Source organism: Musca domestica, unplaced genomic scaffold (genome assembly GCF_030504385.1).
Source record: "Musca domestica strain aabys unplaced genomic scaffold, Musca_domestica.polishedcontigs.V.1.1 44, whole genome shotgun sequence".
Lineage (NCBI taxonomy): Eukaryota > Metazoa > Arthropoda > Insecta > Diptera > Muscidae > Musca > Musca domestica.
Window position 1 is genome coordinate 3,350,333 of NW_026712334.1, and position 18,854 is coordinate 3,369,186.

The following is an 18,854-nucleotide window of genomic DNA, read 5'->3' on the forward strand; positions in this document are numbered from 1 at the left end:
CATGTTTTTCATCAACCCCAACAGCCAACACACAAGGACATTTATTTATTACTCACTATCACTCATGGCGTTTTTTATGTTTTTTTGCTATTGCCTTCAGTAGATATTATTTGCTGTCACATATTTGTGTGTTTTATTATCGATAAAACCAATAATGATGACACAGCAAGTAACACTTTGATTAAAAATGTTGGCGAGTGAAAGCGTTATTCATATGGCTATTAATTACACGAACATGAAAGAGCAGTTCTTTTAAATTTGTTCTAACTTAAGGGTTATTTCTATGAAAAGATCCGTTCAACGATTTCAATATCTTGACCACAAAGGGGCTTTAATGATCGTATTATTGTTAGTCCATGAAAGCTTTTCAAATATTTTTTTTTATAATGGGTATAAGGATTTTGCCGTATATTTTTTATATTAAATGAGACATTCCTAATTTCATCAACGTCTTTATTCCTATAAATAACAACATTCCTGTTATATATACATTTTTAAAAGAAACTAGTTGATGCCTCTCGCTTATAATGATCTTATTTTTGTTAGTCAGCGAAAACTTTTCTTAAGAAAGTCGAGTTCATTTATAACCTGAAAGCCTTCAAATTTAACGTGGCTTATCTAATTCCCCAACTTCTTGATTCCTATAAATAGCAACCTTTCTGCTACACTATGACTTTCCAAAGAATCTAGTTGCGTCCTCTCGGGGTTTTATTTCTCACACACACACATATTTTTTCCTATTTTCTTTCTTCTTGAACACCTTGTCCATGTACCTATTCAATTTTAATATCTGCGTTTTATTTTTATGTTAATGACCGTCCTTGTATCTATTATTCCACAATTGTCTACACATTTTCCTCATATAAAGAATGTAAAAATATTGATTTTTTTCTTTTCTCGTTCTTTCCCTTATGCCAACATCAAAGGACATTTTAAATGTTGTTATTGTGATTTTGTGTATTGCTTAATTAAATCAAGAAATACAAAAAGAGGTGGGAGAAAATTCTTCTAAAAAAACTTAAGGAAAAAAATATATGAAGATTGAAAACAAATTTTATTTCAGCCAATGGAATTAAATTTTTATTTTTAAATGTTTGCAGTTTTGCTGAAAACAATTTCAATTTCCCGGAAAAATTAAACCGAGCACATTATATCTTCTGGACGAATTCGTGTCGAAACCAACTATTTGAAATTTTTTGTTTCCTATGAAAAATTGGGTCCAAAACTATATATAATAAACAATAGATGCTATATAAAGGTTAATATTTGAAGAGCTATAGGAGAGTTTAACCGGCCCCGAACGTGAAATAAAATGTTAACGAACTCGCCTCTTAATAAGTCCATTGGTACGCGTTCTGTGTGGCATGTTGCACCGTCTTGTTGAAACCACATGTCATGCAAGTCAAACTCTTGCATTTCTGAGCAAAATAGTTGGATATCATCTCACCGCCTCCAAATAAACTTTACCAAAATGTGATTTTTATACTCTACACCACATAGTGGTAACGGGTATTATGTCTTTGTGCAGAAGGAAGCGAGATAGAACCATAGTTAATATCGAGCAGGGTTGGTCATATTGCACTAAATTTTTAGTGCACTAAGAATTAAATAATTAGTGGTAGTGCAATTTTTAATTCCACTACCAGTAAAGGGTTAGTGGTAGTGAAAAATAAATTGCACTACCACTAACCCTTTAGTGATATTTACAAAAAAATTGCACTACCAGCAAATTTTAGTGGTAGTGAAATTTTAATAGCACTACCACTAAATTTAGTGATTTTTCAAAAAAATTGCACTACCACTAAATTTTAGCGAAGCCAAAAAAAGCACTATGTGTATAAGTATTATACCAGCTATAATGAAGTTTATTGAAGTGAGTAGGGAACAACAATCCAGAATATATAGTACATATTCATAAAATTTGATTACTTTTCTAAATAGCACTAGTTTAGTGCTTTTTTTATGAAATACCACTAATTTAGTGCAAGTTTTTTTTAAATACCACTAAATTTAGTAGTAGTGCTATTGAAATTTCACTACCACTAAAATTTAGTGGTAGTGCAATTTTTTTTTAAATAGCACTAAAGGGTTAGTGTTAGTGCAATTTATTATTCACTACCACTAGCCCACTAACCCAAAACGCCGATACAAGTCTCTCATAGGTTAACTCTACCTTCATATTTTTTCGTTTTATTCTGTAATTTTGAAAAAATTGAGTTTGTAAACACAAGTCAAAATAATAAAACCTTCGCTGGGCAATTAAAGTTTAAACCATACCATTGTAATGTGTTTTGAAATTCCTTTTAAACGTTCATTTTTAATTATCTATTTAAAAGAAAATGTTTTATTTGCCAAAACATGGCAAACTTTGTTTGCCAGCCGTCCTCGTATTACAAATCACTTGTGTACAGAAAGCCCATTAAAATGAAATAACCTCCAAAAAATGAAGACTTACAAATTCACTTTTTAATGGCAAAGAAAAAACACCGCAATGCGATTAAGGACAAGAATTCCCATAGTAGTACTAGTAGTTTCTCTCCGGCTTAACCTAATGAGCTATTTACACAACCACTAGATTTCATTAAAGAAAATTCTTTTTCGAGAAAGTTTTCCCTACTTGTCGATTACTTTTGAAATTTCCAGCTGTTTGGCAGTAGCTATATTTTAATGCTATTGTCCTTGTATTTTTTTTTTGTTGTCTTTATTGGCTGGCCACGTTATTGCGTCTTATTCATTTATGAACTGCCAACCTTGACCCATGTCTTAACTTTCAGTGCGTTATAGTTGTTGTTGCTGATTGTCATTAAGTTTTCTGTGATAAATTGATTTTTATGACAGTTGTAGTCGTAACCACCGTGGTAGGAATAAATAAATGGTGGTATATATCTTTGTGGATCTCCTTCACCTCCCTTTAAATAAATAAGTTTATTCTTATTTTGTTTTCTTCTTTGCTTATTTGCAATGGTCATGCGGATATTTCAAGAACTCTTAGGGCGCCTTTATTCTTTTGTTCGTTTTTTTTTTAATTTTAGACATTGTGTGGTTTTCAGGGAAATCATCATTTTGAATTAGCTTTCTTAAGAAAATAAATTGGTTTTTAATAAAGCCACTGCACAATGAGTTCCATGAAACGATTTAATTATAAAAAAAACTCTTATGTCAATTTTGCATTTAATTTTCTTGTAACCATTTTTTAATTTAATCTATTATATTTTATTCTTCCAGGCCCGTTACCAAAGACATCCCAAGATTTCTGGCGCATGATCTGGGAACAACATTGTTTAGTTATAGTTATGACAACACGTGTTATGGAACGTGGACGCGTTAAATGCGGTCAATATTGGGAACCAGCCGAAAATAGTTCCTTAGAATTTGGAAATTTCCATGTGCGAACACTTAGTATAGAAACTAATGAAGATTATACAGTAGCCTCATTAGAATTGAGAAATACAAAGGTATTGTTGGCGATCTTCTTTTCATTTTTCGAACTTAAATTGATCAACTGTTTCTTCTTTTTACAGACTGATGAAGTAAGAAATGTATCACATTGGCAATTTACCAGCTGGCCCGATTACGGTGTGCCCAGTTCAGCTATGGCCATGATAACATTTTTACAAAAAGTACGCGAGAAACAGGCTCAAATGGTACAATCATTGGGAGATACATGGGCCGGACATCCAAGAGGGCCACCAATTGTGGTGCACTGTAGTGCGGGTATAGGACGAACAGGTATGTTGAAAATATGTATTTTTATATATGTATACAGGGTGAGATAAAAAAAAACTACAACAAAGTCAAACGCCATCATTTTAACATTTTTTTTTTAATTTTATTGAATGAAAGCAAAAAATGTCGGAAATAGCATCAAATTTTAGAATATGTTTAGATTTGTTCAAATTGGTCATCTTTGGCACGAATTATGGCCTTCAAACGGCCTATGAAACCGTCACACGCTGCCCGAATTAATACGACCATCGGTTGTTATGATGACCCACACCATCACCATGGCCGGTACTTGAGTTTTGTTGGCCAGCCGAAGGTCCACAATTTCAGCTGACCTCTTTGGCAAGTAAACACGATCATTTTGATTGTTTACAAACTGCTGGACAACGGAATGGAATATTACGATATGTTCAGTTCACGAGCCATTTTTGGGCCACTGCGACGCGGGTTTCGATCAAGTCGCTTCGTTACTTTTGGATCCATTTCTGCTAATGTTGTTTCTTCCGTCCACTTCCTTGACCTATCAGTATCACTGTAACGAGCGATGGTACGAGACACAAGAGATTTATTCACATTCAAATGCTGGATTGCTCTAACGATAGCCACCTGTGGTTTTCCAGTCAAATATAAAGAAATCACGCTTGAATTCCATCACGAATAACTTTTTTTCTAGAAAATTCTCACCAAAATGCTTTCTTGTACCCCTGTAAACAATATAATGAGCTGTAACTGGAATAATTTTAATAGCTGTCGGAATGACTTAGAAATGAAAGCAGTCTGAAGTTGGTAGCGGTTTTTCATCTCACCCTGTATATTATTACTGTCCAAGTGTGACTGATCGAAATAAAGGTTTTAGACACTAGGTCTCGAAGGGAGTACCTGATTGCACCCAAACTTGGTACAACATTATATTACTATCAAACTTAAATCGAGTTCAGAACCTACCACACAAAAGGTCAAAATTTTTCACAAAAGTAATTCAGTTTTCGAAAACTTTGCAAATCTCAATATTTGTATCAGTACTATGGCTAGTGCGAAAATTGACAATATAGGTCCACTCCATCATGTACTTCCCCCACAAAGGGTCAACATTTTGAATAATTATAACTCTAATAAAATGCGATATAAGCAGCCTATTATTTCTATCAACATAAGATTTGCTGTGAATATTAAACAAAGCGTCAAAATGTTGAACATTTATATCTAAATATTTGTCTTAGCCAGAGATCTAATGTGAATATGAAATTTATCGACCAATTATTTTGGGTATCTCCCCCACAAAGGATTAAACTTTATTTAATATTTATTCGTATAAAAATGGAAATATATGTTCGATGTTCTTTCAATTTTTCACATCCCAGTATTTTTATCAGTATTAGATGAAGTGTGAATACTTCGGTCCACCATATCTGGCACCTCACGCACATTTAAACATTTTCCAAAAATGATCAACTATTTCCGATCCTGGAAAGGTGTAGTATTTATATCGACTTATGTCAGATACGATTGGCCCACTCGTGCAGAACAAATATTTGGCAAAAATCACAATGTATTTTTTTAAGTAATAACCCAACATACCAAAAATACAATACAGCTTGAGAATAATATTATGAAATTAGTTTATCATAAGAATTTTTCAACAATGCTTGAGAAACACTTTTTTGCACAAGCTTTTCTCAAATCTGTCCTTTGTTGACAAATTTGTTTTGATTTTTTTTTGTGAAAATTGTCAACAAAAAATTATTTTCTTTGGTTAAAATCAAAATCACGCGAATTTAGGACCCATTTCCGGACGAAACTCTAAGGTAATGATGAATAATAAATCTGGGAATCTGTAGTATAAATTATTTCAATCTCATTACAGAATGGAGGCGTCAAAAAGTTGCAGGAATTCAACAGAAGTGAAGAATAAGTGGAGGAGATACAGAAGCTCAAATAAGGGGAAAGAAAGCATCTAGGTATCAAGGCAATAGGATGCAGTGACAGCTGGGATGGCAATCAATGAATGAAATGTGTAAAATAATTAAAAAATGAATAAATAAATATTTTTACCAGTGAAAAAATAAGCTTTATAAAATATTACTTTCGTAAGCTTATTCTGCAATTACAAGAATAAGCTTATGAATAAGGGTTCCTTTTCGATTATTCTATAATTGTTAAACAAACATTTCTCAATACATTCTCAAGATTTTCTCAAGCTTTAGGCTTATGTTTGTAAGCTTATTAAAATATTATTCTCAAGTCAATTTGGTATGTTGGGAAGTTAGGGCCTTGTTGCTGTGTCATAGTTTAAAAAACTACCCTTGGAGTTCACTTTCCCAATTGTGTTTTAGCATTTATATGCTATTATTATATATCCTACCTTTCTCACAAGTAATTTGTTTTTCTTTTTTAGGAACATTTATAACTTTGGACATTTGCATATCTCGCCTGGAAGATGTTGGTACGGCTGATATTAGAGGAACGGTGGAAAAAATTCGTGCTCAACGTGCATATTCAATACAAATGCCCGATCAATATGTATTTTGTCATTTAGCCCTAATCGAATATGCGATCTCAAGAGGTATGCTGACGGCTGTCGATTTAACGGGATTCGATGATCGGGACGAGGATTCAGAGTAAATGGAATAGAGCTAAATAAATATTGTTACAACAACCAATAAAAACGAAAACAAAATATTTAATCGATTAAAGCCAACACTACCAAACACCACCAATTCTCCAAACAGACAAAAAACAAATTAATATGTTTTTTCTGACATAAAGAACAGAACAACAAATCAATAACAATTTCTTAAGTAATACTAGTTTTCAATAGCAAAACAAACAAATTTTTGTAACGGAAAACCACAACAAGAAAACATCAAATCTATACTTAGTTTATAATAATTGCAAAAAAGAAATAGTTTGAATGAAAACTCTCTCCTAAACAAAAGAGAAAAATAGTCCATAATCATTAATAATATTTGTGTTTTTTTTTTATTTCTTTGTTATTTATTAACTTAACTTTTTGTATTATGGCAATGTATAAACATTAGCTTTGGCCCGGACACATTCAAGGACACACAACACTGTTTGTTGAACACTCTCTTCTAGCTCCCAACTCGACTCTATAATCTTCCTTGGAGTTAGATTTGTGTGTAGTACATTTCTTTTTGTTTCAGTACTTGGTAGTAATGTCTCGATGGACACCATCAATATACATACAAAAAAACAATAACAACAACAATCTATTAAAACCAATTTTTAATGTAATTTGTGGATAGTAATTTATGTATGGGAAATATTTAATAACAAAACCAGAAAAGTCGTCGCGTAGTTTTTTAGAAATCAGTGATTTGTAGATGATGAAAGAAAAACAAAACAAACAAAAAACGAACAGAAAACACAAAAAAGAAAATCAAATTTATGTTATTTTTTTAATTTTTGTTCTATTATTATAATTATATTATTCTATTTCTAATTATTTAAAATTAAATAAAATACATTTTTAGGTTATCTTATAACAACAAACAAAAATATACGAGAATCAACAAAAATGATGAATATAAATGTTAATTATAACAAAACTAAATTTAACTTAAAAATAATGATAACCTTTATATATATACATTAAAATAAAAACAATTAAAACTAAATATAAATTTAATTATACATATATAAATATATATTTAATATAATTCATAGTTAAATGAAATAAAAAAGGAAACATTTTAATTTAATATATAAATAAACAACAACAACAAAAATACAAAACTGTAAATCTCCAGAAAAAAACTAAACGATGTGTTTGTTTTTATTTTATTGTTTTGGTTTTTCTCTTTTTAAAGTTGGTTATTTCATTAATTAAGAAAATTAACATATATATTTTCTGACCGTCTCCTACAGGTTTGATGTGTGAATGAAATTCACTTTAATTCTTCATTCAAATGGAAAATGTCAATTTCCATTTAACTTTTTTTCAAACAAAATATCAAAAATAGTGTTGAATTCCTAGTTTCAAATCAAATTGATAATTTTGAATGCATATAACACATTGACAGCAAGAAAAACTAATGTCTGAATTCGCTTCCGTCACACAACTTAATAAATTGGCCATGGATTTTATTTAATAAATAGCTAATTGATGTTTTGATATTTTCGATAAATTTCATTGCTAAGACGCAAAGTAGACTTAATCAGTCATTCTCAGCGCATATTTGCTCTTCCATTTCAAACCATCCGTGTAAGTGCCAAAACTATCTGAAATTGGTCGCCCTGTCACCTACCGCCACTTTCTAAAATGATATTCACCCTTATTCTATTTGTCAACGACGACACAAGTCGACGACGTCTTCAAAGCGTCAACATTACCATTTGTGAGGTTTTGTCTTATTCTATAAGAAAATGTGACTTGTATTGACTCTGATTTTGTCGTTAGAGTTTTTGAAGTCGACTTGTATTTGTGTTTTTAATAAAATAAAAAAGGAAATCCCGAAATAATAACAATTCCAAATCAATTTAATAAATTAATTGAAAAGCTGGAAAAATATACCCTTTTGCAAGGGGATTTCGAAGAGCTACCGTTCCAAATGATTTCAAGGTGCCATGGGAGAGTGTTTTCAAAATGTTCTTGAGCCACCAAAAAGATCTTGTGATGGATGACAAAAGGTAAAGTAAATTATATTTTACTAAAGTAAGTTGTCTGACCATTATAAATGGTTGATAAGAAAAAAATCTGTTTTCTCAAAAAAGAAAAAAAAAATAGTTTGGATTCTGTATTTTCAACCTCTGTAATTTCAAACTTATCTATTGTGGACAAACGACTGGCTGTGATAGTCCCAAATTCAAATCATTTCTGACACCCAATTGGTACGATCCTTGGTTTAAAAAACGCAACATTTCTGAATGGAATGAACTCTGCCTCCAACCGTCTGCCTCCAACCATTGTCGACTTTTTGTTGGCCATTGTGCGCTGGAAATGAATCGAGGAACCTCATTTTCAGCTGACCTTTTTGTGCAAGTAAACACGATCATTTTGTTTGTTTACGAACAGCTGCACAACGACGAATGTTTTCTCATCGGAGAAAACCTAATTCAGCAGTTCACCCATAGACAAATGAAAATATAGACAACGAAATGCTCTCACCGTTTATCTTCGAAAAAAATCGGATCACCAGATGTCGTCCATATCGTTTCAGGGGTTTGAAGTCACTCAATTCAAAAATGTTAAAAATAACAAAAACTGTAGGACATTTGTCAGCTGAAAATTATTTCATAATATAAGAAATGTGAAAAGCACGTGATGACATCGAAAAATATGGGAATATTCCAGTGAAATTCTTGAAAAACGAAAAAATGTGTTTTCGAAGTCGAGTGGCTTGAACGCGTAAATCAGCATGTTGACTATGCAAAACATGATGAGAGCCATCTGGAAAAAAAGACAAAACTAACTTTTCGTTGTCTATATCTTCATTTGTCTATGGTTCACCACTTTCGGCCAAGCGAAGCAACTCTTTAGCTCTTTTGAGTCTATTTTCTTTCTGTTGCGGTGTAAGCAGCGAACGAAAATAAACTATTGGAAACGTATGCAATCGTTTTGTTCTGTATTTTCTGGAAGTACGAAACGAAACAAAATCGATATTAAGATAACGGGACTTGTTACTTATTTTGTACTGTTTGTGTAGATGAGTGGAAACAAAAACCAAATTGAAATGTACTCTGCTGGATGACTCAACATTGGAAACGAAACAGCACAATACTCATTGCAAACGTTTGCAAACGTTTCCCTGTATATTAACTCAATACAAATAATGTACAAACTAATTAAAAGTTAAAATTATTTCTTTTTATTTGGCCATCATACAATGTAACAAAGTGCAAAAAAACAATATTGAGAATAACAACTCCTAATGTACCAATCATAATTTCGCACAGCAAACGTTTGCCGGCGATTCGTTCGCAAACGATATAGCTCGGCAACTCACAGTACGTTAAGGCAATCGTACAATCGAAGTACGTTAAGGTAATCGTTTTGTTTGTGTTCTTCTGGCATTGAAATGATTGAGGTACAAAACGATTAAAAAATTTTTAAAAGTTTGTGTCTTTGTGAGAGTGGTACGTTAATCGTTTCGTTTGTTTTCGTACGCTGGGTGTAAGTTTTTGCACTTTTTGGAATATCAATGACTTTACCCCGAGCTCATTTTTCAATATTTGACGAATGGAATATTGCGATATGTTCAGCTCGTTTCAAACCATTTCTGCTGATGTTGCTGTTTTCTTCCGTCCACTTCCTTGACATCGGGCTACGCTACCAGTATCACGGTAACGAGCGATGATACGGGACACAAAAGATTTATTCGCATTTAAATGCTGGAGTGCTCTAACGATAGCCACTTGTGGTTTTCCAGCCAAATATAAAGAAGTCATACTATTACGCTTGAATTCCATCACGAATAATCTTTTTTCTGGAAAATTCTCACCAAACGGCTTTTGTACGCTTGTAAATGACAGCAGTCTGAAGTTGGTTGTAGTTTTTTCAAATAGTCGGTAAACTTTTGAACTGTCAAAATATTCTACAAAATTATTTGTCGTAAAATCCTACTATGGGTTCCAAATACATAAAAGTCTAAATCCCGCCTTAACCCCAGGAAATTATAAGTACTTAAACACATCTTAGGCTTAAGCCATACTTGATGTGAATTTATGCAAAATTCTTCTACAAAAATAATTTTAGAAAGATTTCGCCAGTGTTATAAAGAAGTTTTAACCATATTTTGAAAAAAGACCAGAAAGGCCCCTTGGATGCGTCCAAAACAATCCTAATATTGTTAACATTAATATATATCTATATACCTAAAATACAAGTATTCCAAGGAAACTCAATCCTTGCCCCATTTATATAGGTTACGTTGCGATACAACATTTACAAAAAGCCGATACACGTGTCTTCGATTTTTAGCTCTACTTTCCTAATCTTCTGAATGCTTCTTGTAATTATTGAAAAAAAAATAGTTGAGGCATTGTTTAATCAAACGAAAGAGTCGTTCTATAATGCAATGTATACATTAACGTCCGCTATCACAAAACAATGTTATATCAGAATAAAGACCTGTTTCTATATGACGATAAGAATGTAAATATGAAAGGAAAATTTAATTGAAATCTAAAATTTTCCTAAAACACATTTGAAATGGCGTTTTAAGTTCGCAATCGTCATACAGATACAGGTCCTTAATCTAAACTTGCTTAAGTCTTGTTCTGAAATCAAAGAAACCATTAAGTTTATTTCTGTTTAGAGTGGATTATTCAATACCTTAAGCTAAGGAATTATATTGAAATTTCCTATTTCCCAAAATTATGCATCTATCTGAATTAATATTAAAACAATCAATCAATCTGTTTTCCAATCTAAACCAAAAATAATATACACATATGTCTTTCAATATTTATGTTTAGAAATTCCCCATCATTTGTTTATAATAGCGAACAAACAGTACGAAAAATCAAAGAGAAACTCTGTGGTAATATGTACTTTTTTATAAAAGAATATCGCAATATATTAAACAAAAAAAATAAAACCGCATTATATCTACAATAAATAAACGTCTAGAATGAAAACGAAATAAACAAAAGATAAACAATATTTTGAAAAAAAAAATAAAATTTAATAGAAACAGACAAAAAATCCAAATCTCAAAATACTTATGGGAAAATACAACTATTTTTGTAACGCTTGAAGTATAGAAAATATGAATCTGTAGAAAATTAAATAATAGACAAAGACCGATTTAAACAAACAACAAAAATGCATTTAACAATGGATTTAACATACACCCATAAACACGTTTCTTGAGAAGAAGAAGAATGAAAGTATTAATAATTAGAATCCACTCTTGACGGTAGATTTGTACATCAGAATCGTCTTCAACATGTTGTAAACTTTAAATACTTGAAATGGGAAGATGCTTTGTATAGGTTCCGTTTCAAAAGCTGAACCTAAGACTGTGATCTCATTTTCATCGCATCGGCCCCTTGGGAAAAATTTCAGCTCAATAATCAATTTGAAAGTATTTTATTAAAACTTCCTATTGGTATTGTTACAATTTATATAAAATTTATATCTTCCAACTAATTATTAATCGTTTTCATTCTTGTGTTCACATTACCACAATTGTTTGCCGAAATAAATAAGAATGCAAAAAAAAGGAAATAATCTCTATATTCAAATCAGTAAAATCTTAAACAAACGAATAAAAAACATGAATTCAATTACTAGACAGATATAATAAAAAATAGATTTTTATTAACAGAGTACAACACTCAAAGTGAATCTATGCTGATCATCCATACTATTACCTAACATAGAAAATTTATATAGAAAAAGGCTGATTTTTCGGTAGACTTCGAAATTAATTATATTTTTTTCGAAAGTACATTTTGCTGCATTTTTTGAAGAGAGTGGGGATATAGCCACACTTTTCGCTCCCTAGTTAGACTTGAATCCGAATTATGTTATGTCTGACCGAACAAGACAATCTTTTACACATACGACCTAATTTTTTTGACTTGGCCTTTAGGAGGTCTTCCATCAATAGAAATAACACTTGTTGCAAACTAAATATATATTCATTAGAATTTCAGTTATTATTTAAAATACCATTTTACGCCCCATTAAAATCTTTATTATTTCTCTAATATCTGCCTTATTAATTGGAAGTCTACCAAAAATGAGATGTCCTTTTTCATTAGGAGACAACACATATTTGCCGTTGAAATAAACTAAACAACAATATAAACGTTTTTATATACGAAATTGTTATTGAGAAAACAAATATTCCTTTCCAATGCAGTCAATACTTTTTGAGAATCCATGAACGTAAATACATACATAGAAGCAAAAAAACCTGTCCATTAACTCCAGCCCAACGTTAAATAATTTTTTTATGAAAAATAGTAAAAATATATAAGTATGTAAAACGCAAATTAAAAATGGAACATAAACAAGGTTTATAACAAATATTGTAAATTATAACAAAACCAAACAAAAAAAGAAATGCAAATAATTTTTCCTAACATAAAAATAACAAAATAAGAACATTACTCCAACAAAAAAAAGAACCTAAATATTGAAAATAAATATGCGAAAAAAAAATACTATAAATGTGTTTTAATTGTAGTCCAATCAAAGGTTAATGCAATATGACAACGTAATTTTTCTACAGAGTTAACTCCCTTTCCTCCCTGCGTCCTACCGAGTCCAAAAAAAGCCGTCAAAGGTTAATGCAATATGACAACGTAATTTTTCTATAGAGTTAACTCCCTTTCCTCCCTGCGTCCTACCGAGCCCAAAAAACCCATCAAAAGTTAATGCAATATGACAACGTAATTTTTCTACAGAGTTAACTCCCTTTCCTCCCTGCGTCCTATCGAGTAGAAAAAGCCATCTCCTTAGTTTTTGGTGTTTCTTGAAGAATATCATTTTTATTAATTTTTAAAAAATTAGCTTACAAATAATTAAGAATAATTTTCTGAAACAATGAATGAATAGCATAACGAAATGCATCAAATCGTTCGTGATGATTTATGTGAGTAAAACTTATCACCAAGAAAATGATGCATTTTCTTTGAAGTTTTTAATAAAATTAAAAGGGACTTGTAGGAATGGGGAAATAAATGTAAACTATAACTGCATTTTCTTCGTGTACGTGTGGGTGTGGTAAAACTTTCCTAATTTTTGTTTTGAACCAGCAAGGGTAACCAAACTAAGTTGAAGTGAAAACATAAAATAAGGTGTTTGTTAAGACTACTAACTCTTTTTTCAAATAATAACAAAAGTCTACGATTATCTTTTAACGTCCCAAAAAGTTCCTTGACCAGTTCTTAACAATCGGCTTTGATTTGGCTTGATCCATACGTTCGCGTTCTTGCATTTGTTCCATAAGTTTTTGTTGATTTTCACGGAATTTCATAATAGGATCATCAAATTGACGATAGTAGTGCAAAACATCACGGACATCTTCAACATCCGTTGTAGCAATCGCTGTGAAAAAAATTGTTAAGTTATAAGTATTTTATGTAAAATGGCAAATATTAAATTTACTTACTTTTCAAGAAACTTATCAAATCGAATAGTTGCGAATCATCATCATTTCCCATCCATCTGGCAATGTTAAATGTATTGTCTGGATGCATTTTTGTGGAATTGGGATCCCAGTCGACAACAATAACCTAAAATAGAAACAAAAGGTTAGTGTCAACATTTGATATTTAAAGTCGGATTAAATTTAAATTATATCTCGGGGTTCAATTGAATCTGAATGTATAGATTACCGATAGATTATACAATTAGACCACTAAAGATAGGACGCATCAACGTAGGAAAAATGTGAAACAAGAATATTTTTGAAAGCTTGTTTTAGGGGAAGTTGAGGCGCGAAGGAACCTATTTTGAGGAACCTATTTTGCACTCTATCAGGATAAATATTTAAGCTAATTGTTTACACTGGAACATAGTGTGCTCTGGACGTATAAAAGTTCATGCAGCTTGAAGGTACTTTTCCCGTACGGCGACATCGCACAACGCTAGAAATTAGACCCGACGAACTAGATAATTAGATAAACATACTTAATAGATGCTTTGACAGTTCACATAGATCACTACTTTCATAAAAACCTGATTAATGTTGGCATAGCTTCCGATACCTTAACCCTTAACATTTTGTGAACATTGAATAGTCTTAAAAGGTTGTTTACACTAATCACGCAGTCTTCTGGAGCTAATCGCATTATAACGGATTTGAATATAACTCTTTAATTGCTCTGTCAAACCTACCCCACTCACGCCAGAGGATATCTGGTTACAGCCCGTAAAAGTATCCGAATTTTTGAACCTGAAATGTGATGCTGCTGAAGTTTTGACAATAGCCCCTATGTACTCTTAATTTCTGGGTTATTGAAGTTGATTCTCTTCATAAATCATCAAAAATTTTCCAATTATGCCCAGTCATTGCAGTTCTATTCAATAGTCTCTTACCTTTCTCAAATCACGATTCAAATTATCCAAATTCTTAACGTGATGGCCATCAATGAAATGTGTAGCGTCACGAACCAAACGATACATAATATAACCATTGGGATCCAATGCATCTAATATGGGGAATACAGTCATACCCTGTTCGGCAGTGAAAACAACAATTTCAAAATGTTTAGCACATTCCTGTAGGAAGACGTCGACGCCAGGACGTTTCTTAAATCTCCAGCCAGTTTGATATGTCCAATCGGGATGTACCAACACGTCCTTCATTTCTAAGACCAATGTGTAGGGTGGCTGTATATAAGGTGGCTTCAATGGATCGGGTAATAATTTTTCTCTTGAAGGCTCCTGAATCATTTTCTGATAATAATGCATTGATTTCCACATACGCTTCAGGTATTGCTCCACAGCTGGAAGTTTGATGAATTCATCTTCGATGACATTACCATCAGCATCTACTTCAGGTTTGCCAAATTCATAAATTGACCAAACTAGTAATGCACCACCTGCGCCAGCGAATACGGCAAAACTGTAATGCAAATGAGGGGAGTTATTACGCAAGCCAAACAACTCCGAAATCCTAACCAAAAGAGCATGCTTACCCAACTTTCATGCGTTTGAATGCCTTTTCATTTTCCTTGGCCTCTTCTTCTTCCTTACGTTTACGTTCCTTTTCGGTTTCCTCATCGACATTGGCAGCAGTCTGTGGAAATAGTTTTGACAAAATTTCTGGACTCGCTGGTTTTTCTATGGATGGTAAGAAGATTTTAGATCATCTGCTTTCGCAATTTCGAAATAAATATACATACTTGGAGCATCTGTGGTATTTCTTCGATTACATGCTAATATTGGCGCCGCATGGTTACGTACAAGAATCGGTTTGGCTGGAACAACCCCTAAGCTAAGGGCACGTCTCTGTAGTTGTGTTCCAAACAAGTTGTGAGCATACGCTGGCCTTGCTGCACTGTTCAATGAACATTTTAACAACCTTCCTAGGACACTTTGGGCCATGACACCATCAAGTTTATGGAATTTTCAAGGAAAATTCTTCAATTTCGTACAAAGCAGTGTTAAAACCCGGTGACTGTGGTGGTTAGAATTTCGGCTACCATATGTTTTTGACAAATGCTGCCAAATGCATAAACTCAACATTGTAGAATAAATCGCCAGACAACGTAACGTAGGTCACGCAGACAAAATTGCCAATGAAAATGTTTTCTTTTTTTAATATTGTGTATCTTGATGGCAGTTTTGTTTCCTTTATGGCGAAAAAATGTTTTGTTGCTGATTGCCGGCAAAGTTTAGCAGCGATTCCGTCGGTTTACTCTTCACAGTTTTCTTGTAAGGGAAAATAAAACTACCTATCACTCTCAGAAAGAAGTTACTGGAGATTTTTTTGTGGGAAAAGTAATTAGTCAGACTTGTAGTCATTTTTTATGGCGGGCATGTTCTCTCATTGTCACCATACGCTCGAGAAATTAAATATATATTTGAGCATAGAATTTTGGTATTCGCCCTCAAACACCTTTCACCTCACCTTCATTATCTAAAACGCATAATTTCATAAAATTTTCTGTGTGCCACGCTGACACAAAGAAAATCTATTTTTTATACAACATATGTCACTTGTCTAAATGTAAATCTGTACATTTTTGCAATTTTTCCTTGCTACATACACTATTACTCTGTTCCAGAACATGCAAAAATCTACTATTTTTGCAATTTTTTCGATATCGTAGTAGTTGCAGTCCTGGAGCAGAACATATATGTTTTTGTGTGCATCATATTTATTGTATGAAAATTGCATAGTCCAAAGCGGACATTTGTTTCCTCAATATTTTCATAGCACTGAGCTTTTTGTGAACCAAAGACCAATAACAATAATTATATCTACCAAAAATGCAACTCTGCACATACTTTGTGCGTGTGTGCATGAAAAAAATTCTGAATTACCAGGACTTTGTTTACAAAAAATTGTGAATTATATTTGTTCAAAAAATGACCGCCGAAACAGCTAAAGATCAAAAAGATCAAAGCTTAGCCGTTGCAATGTGTCGAGCTTGTCTTACGGATAGCAATGAATACAAGCCATTGCACAGGGAAGGTATTATTTTTGGTGAATTAACCACATTGGGTACTTTGCTAAGTTTTTGTTCTGGGTTGGAACTTAACGAGGAAGACTTACTGCCTGATAATCTGTGTTCCCAATGTGTCAAGGATTTGGCGATTTCCTACCTATTCAAGAAGAAAGTCTTGAAATCGAATGATGTATTGCGGTCCCAATTACTCGACGTTGAGGAGGATACCGACGAGGTATGCAAAGCACCTAACAAAGTAACTGATAAGCAGCAAAAGCGGGAAACCACTAAAAATAAGAATGAAGCCAATGATAAACAAAAAGACGAAGAGGCGACTAGAAATTGTGAATCTGAGACAGATCTTAAAGAATTGGCCGAAGCTGCACAAATGAAAAGAGAATTGGAAGCCCAGCTTTATGAGACAGCAGAAGAGGACTATACAGAAATTCGCAATGATGTGGACAGTGAACAAATTGAACATGAGCATATGGATGAAGATGATGATTTATATGTTGTGCAAGAGGTAGCTGAAACAACAGAAATTTATCATACAACCGAAATAGAAGAAGGCCACGAGAACGACCAACATCAGGAGCATACCGAAGAACACACTATTGTTGATATTGAAGAGGAAACCCATGTACAACAAGTAGACGAGGACGAAGAGGAAGTTGCCTTCGAAATTCATATGACCAGTAATTTAGATGAAGAATATCATGAAATAATTACATCTGATCCTGTGTCAACTATAAGTCAAGATGATTCGAAAAATAGTTATGGCGTTAAAAGAAACTATGAACGAAAGCTGGTACATAATTATGAATCATCGGACAGTGGACAACCCTCAACGACTGTGAAAAGAGTACGAAACAGGAACAAGTCAACCAATAAAACGCCAAATCCAGATTTTCGATGCAAGGTAGGAATTATAGAAATATATAAAATATCGTGAGATTTCAATTTTTTACAGTCAATTTAAAGAAAGATATTTAAGGTATTTAACAGAAACGTGGTAAGAGTATATATGGTAGAGTATAGTAAACATAGCGATAATTTTCTAAACAAACCAAAGATATTTTTTGTTTTAATTTATTTAATAAACTCGCGGTAATTGATACCCTCCCGTTTTTATCATTTCCAGATTTGCGGCAAGCAGCTGAGCAACTCCAGTTCATTTAAATATCACATGCAATTACATTCAGATGAAACACCATTTAGCTGTGAAATATGTGGAGAACGTTTCAAAACCCGAAACGCCTATGATGGTCATAGAGCAACGCATGATCCCAAAAATACGTGTGAACTATGCGGGAAAGTATACCGTCAACCTTCATCGCTACGACTACATATGTTATCGCATACGGGTGAAAAACCATTTAAGTGTGATATTTGTGGGAAATGTCTGACACAAAAATCCGGCTATAAGAAACATATGCTCACGCACACAGGAGAAAAACCTTATCCATGCGATATTTGTGGCAAATCATTCCGAATTTCAAGTAATATGTTAGTACATCGTCGTAGTCATTTGGGTGAAAAAACTTTTGGCTGCCCTAAATGTGCCAAACTGTTTGGTACAATGGAACAATTGAAGAGACATATGTTGGTACATACCGAAGACACACCGTTTCCGTGCGATATCTGTGGCAAGCAATATAAACGACAGTCAACTTTAAAGGTCCACATGTCCACGTGTGGAGAAAATGTCTAATATCTAAAATTACATTCTAAGTTAGAAAGCATGTTATTGTTATAAATGTACATTTAATAAATTAGAAGTATATTTTTTTAAGTGTTAATATGTTCGTTGTTTTGTAACTAAAACATCGTGTTTAATACAAATAATGATACTGGTTCCATTCGATTTGTATAATTGGGATTTGATATACTTTCGTGGTATTTTATTGTGAAATATATTTCTTCGACCCTTTTGAACGTATATTTCTTAAATTCAATTGGATCAAAGTCATTGAAAACATTTCTTCATCTATACATTTATTTGCCTATGCTGCCACTAATCGAAATGAATTTCAATACGT

General features: G+C 32.7%; 3 protein-coding genes across 7 annotated transcripts in view; 2 read left to right on the forward strand and 1 right to left on the reverse strand.

Moving 5' to 3' along the window:
• LOC101895603 (tyrosine-protein phosphatase non-receptor type 9) overlaps positions 1–7,505 on the forward strand; it is a 211,309-nt gene extending 203,804 nt beyond the window's left edge. For all 5 annotated transcript variants that reach the window (XM_059127360.1, XM_059127365.1, XM_059127361.1 and 2 more), the window contains 3 exons: positions 3,226–3,455; positions 3,522–3,729; positions 6,119–7,505. In XM_059127360.1, the coding sequence (XP_058983343.1) occupies positions 3,226–3,455; positions 3,522–3,729; positions 6,119–6,345 (665 nt within the window). In that variant the 3' untranslated portion in view covers positions 6,346–7,505. The remainder of the gene's footprint in view (positions 1–3,225; positions 3,456–3,521; positions 3,730–6,118) is intronic.
• A 5,647-nt stretch (positions 7,506–13,152) lies between these two features.
• LOC101895901 (mitochondrial import inner membrane translocase subunit TIM50-C) lies at positions 13,153–15,864 on the reverse strand. The gene is made up of 5 exons (XM_005182911.4): positions 15,547–15,864; positions 15,340–15,484; positions 14,738–15,266; positions 13,809–13,932; positions 13,153–13,744 (listed from the first exon to the last, which is right to left on the reverse strand). The coding sequence occupies exons 1-5, from the start codon at positions 15,746–15,748 to the stop codon at positions 13,554–13,556; spliced, it is 1,191 nt and encodes a 396-aa protein (XP_005182968.1). The 5' UTR covers positions 15,749–15,864; the 3' UTR covers positions 13,153–13,553.
• A 771-nt stretch (positions 15,865–16,635) lies between these two features.
• LOC101893168 (zinc finger protein ZFP2) lies at positions 16,636–18,754 on the forward strand. The gene is made up of 2 exons (XM_005190966.4): positions 16,636–17,734; positions 17,957–18,754. The coding sequence occupies exons 1-2, from the start codon at positions 16,736–16,738 to the stop codon at positions 18,524–18,526; spliced, it is 1,569 nt and encodes a 522-aa protein (XP_005191023.1). The 5' UTR covers positions 16,636–16,735; the 3' UTR covers positions 18,527–18,754.
• Positions 18,755–18,854: the final 100 nt, after the last annotated feature.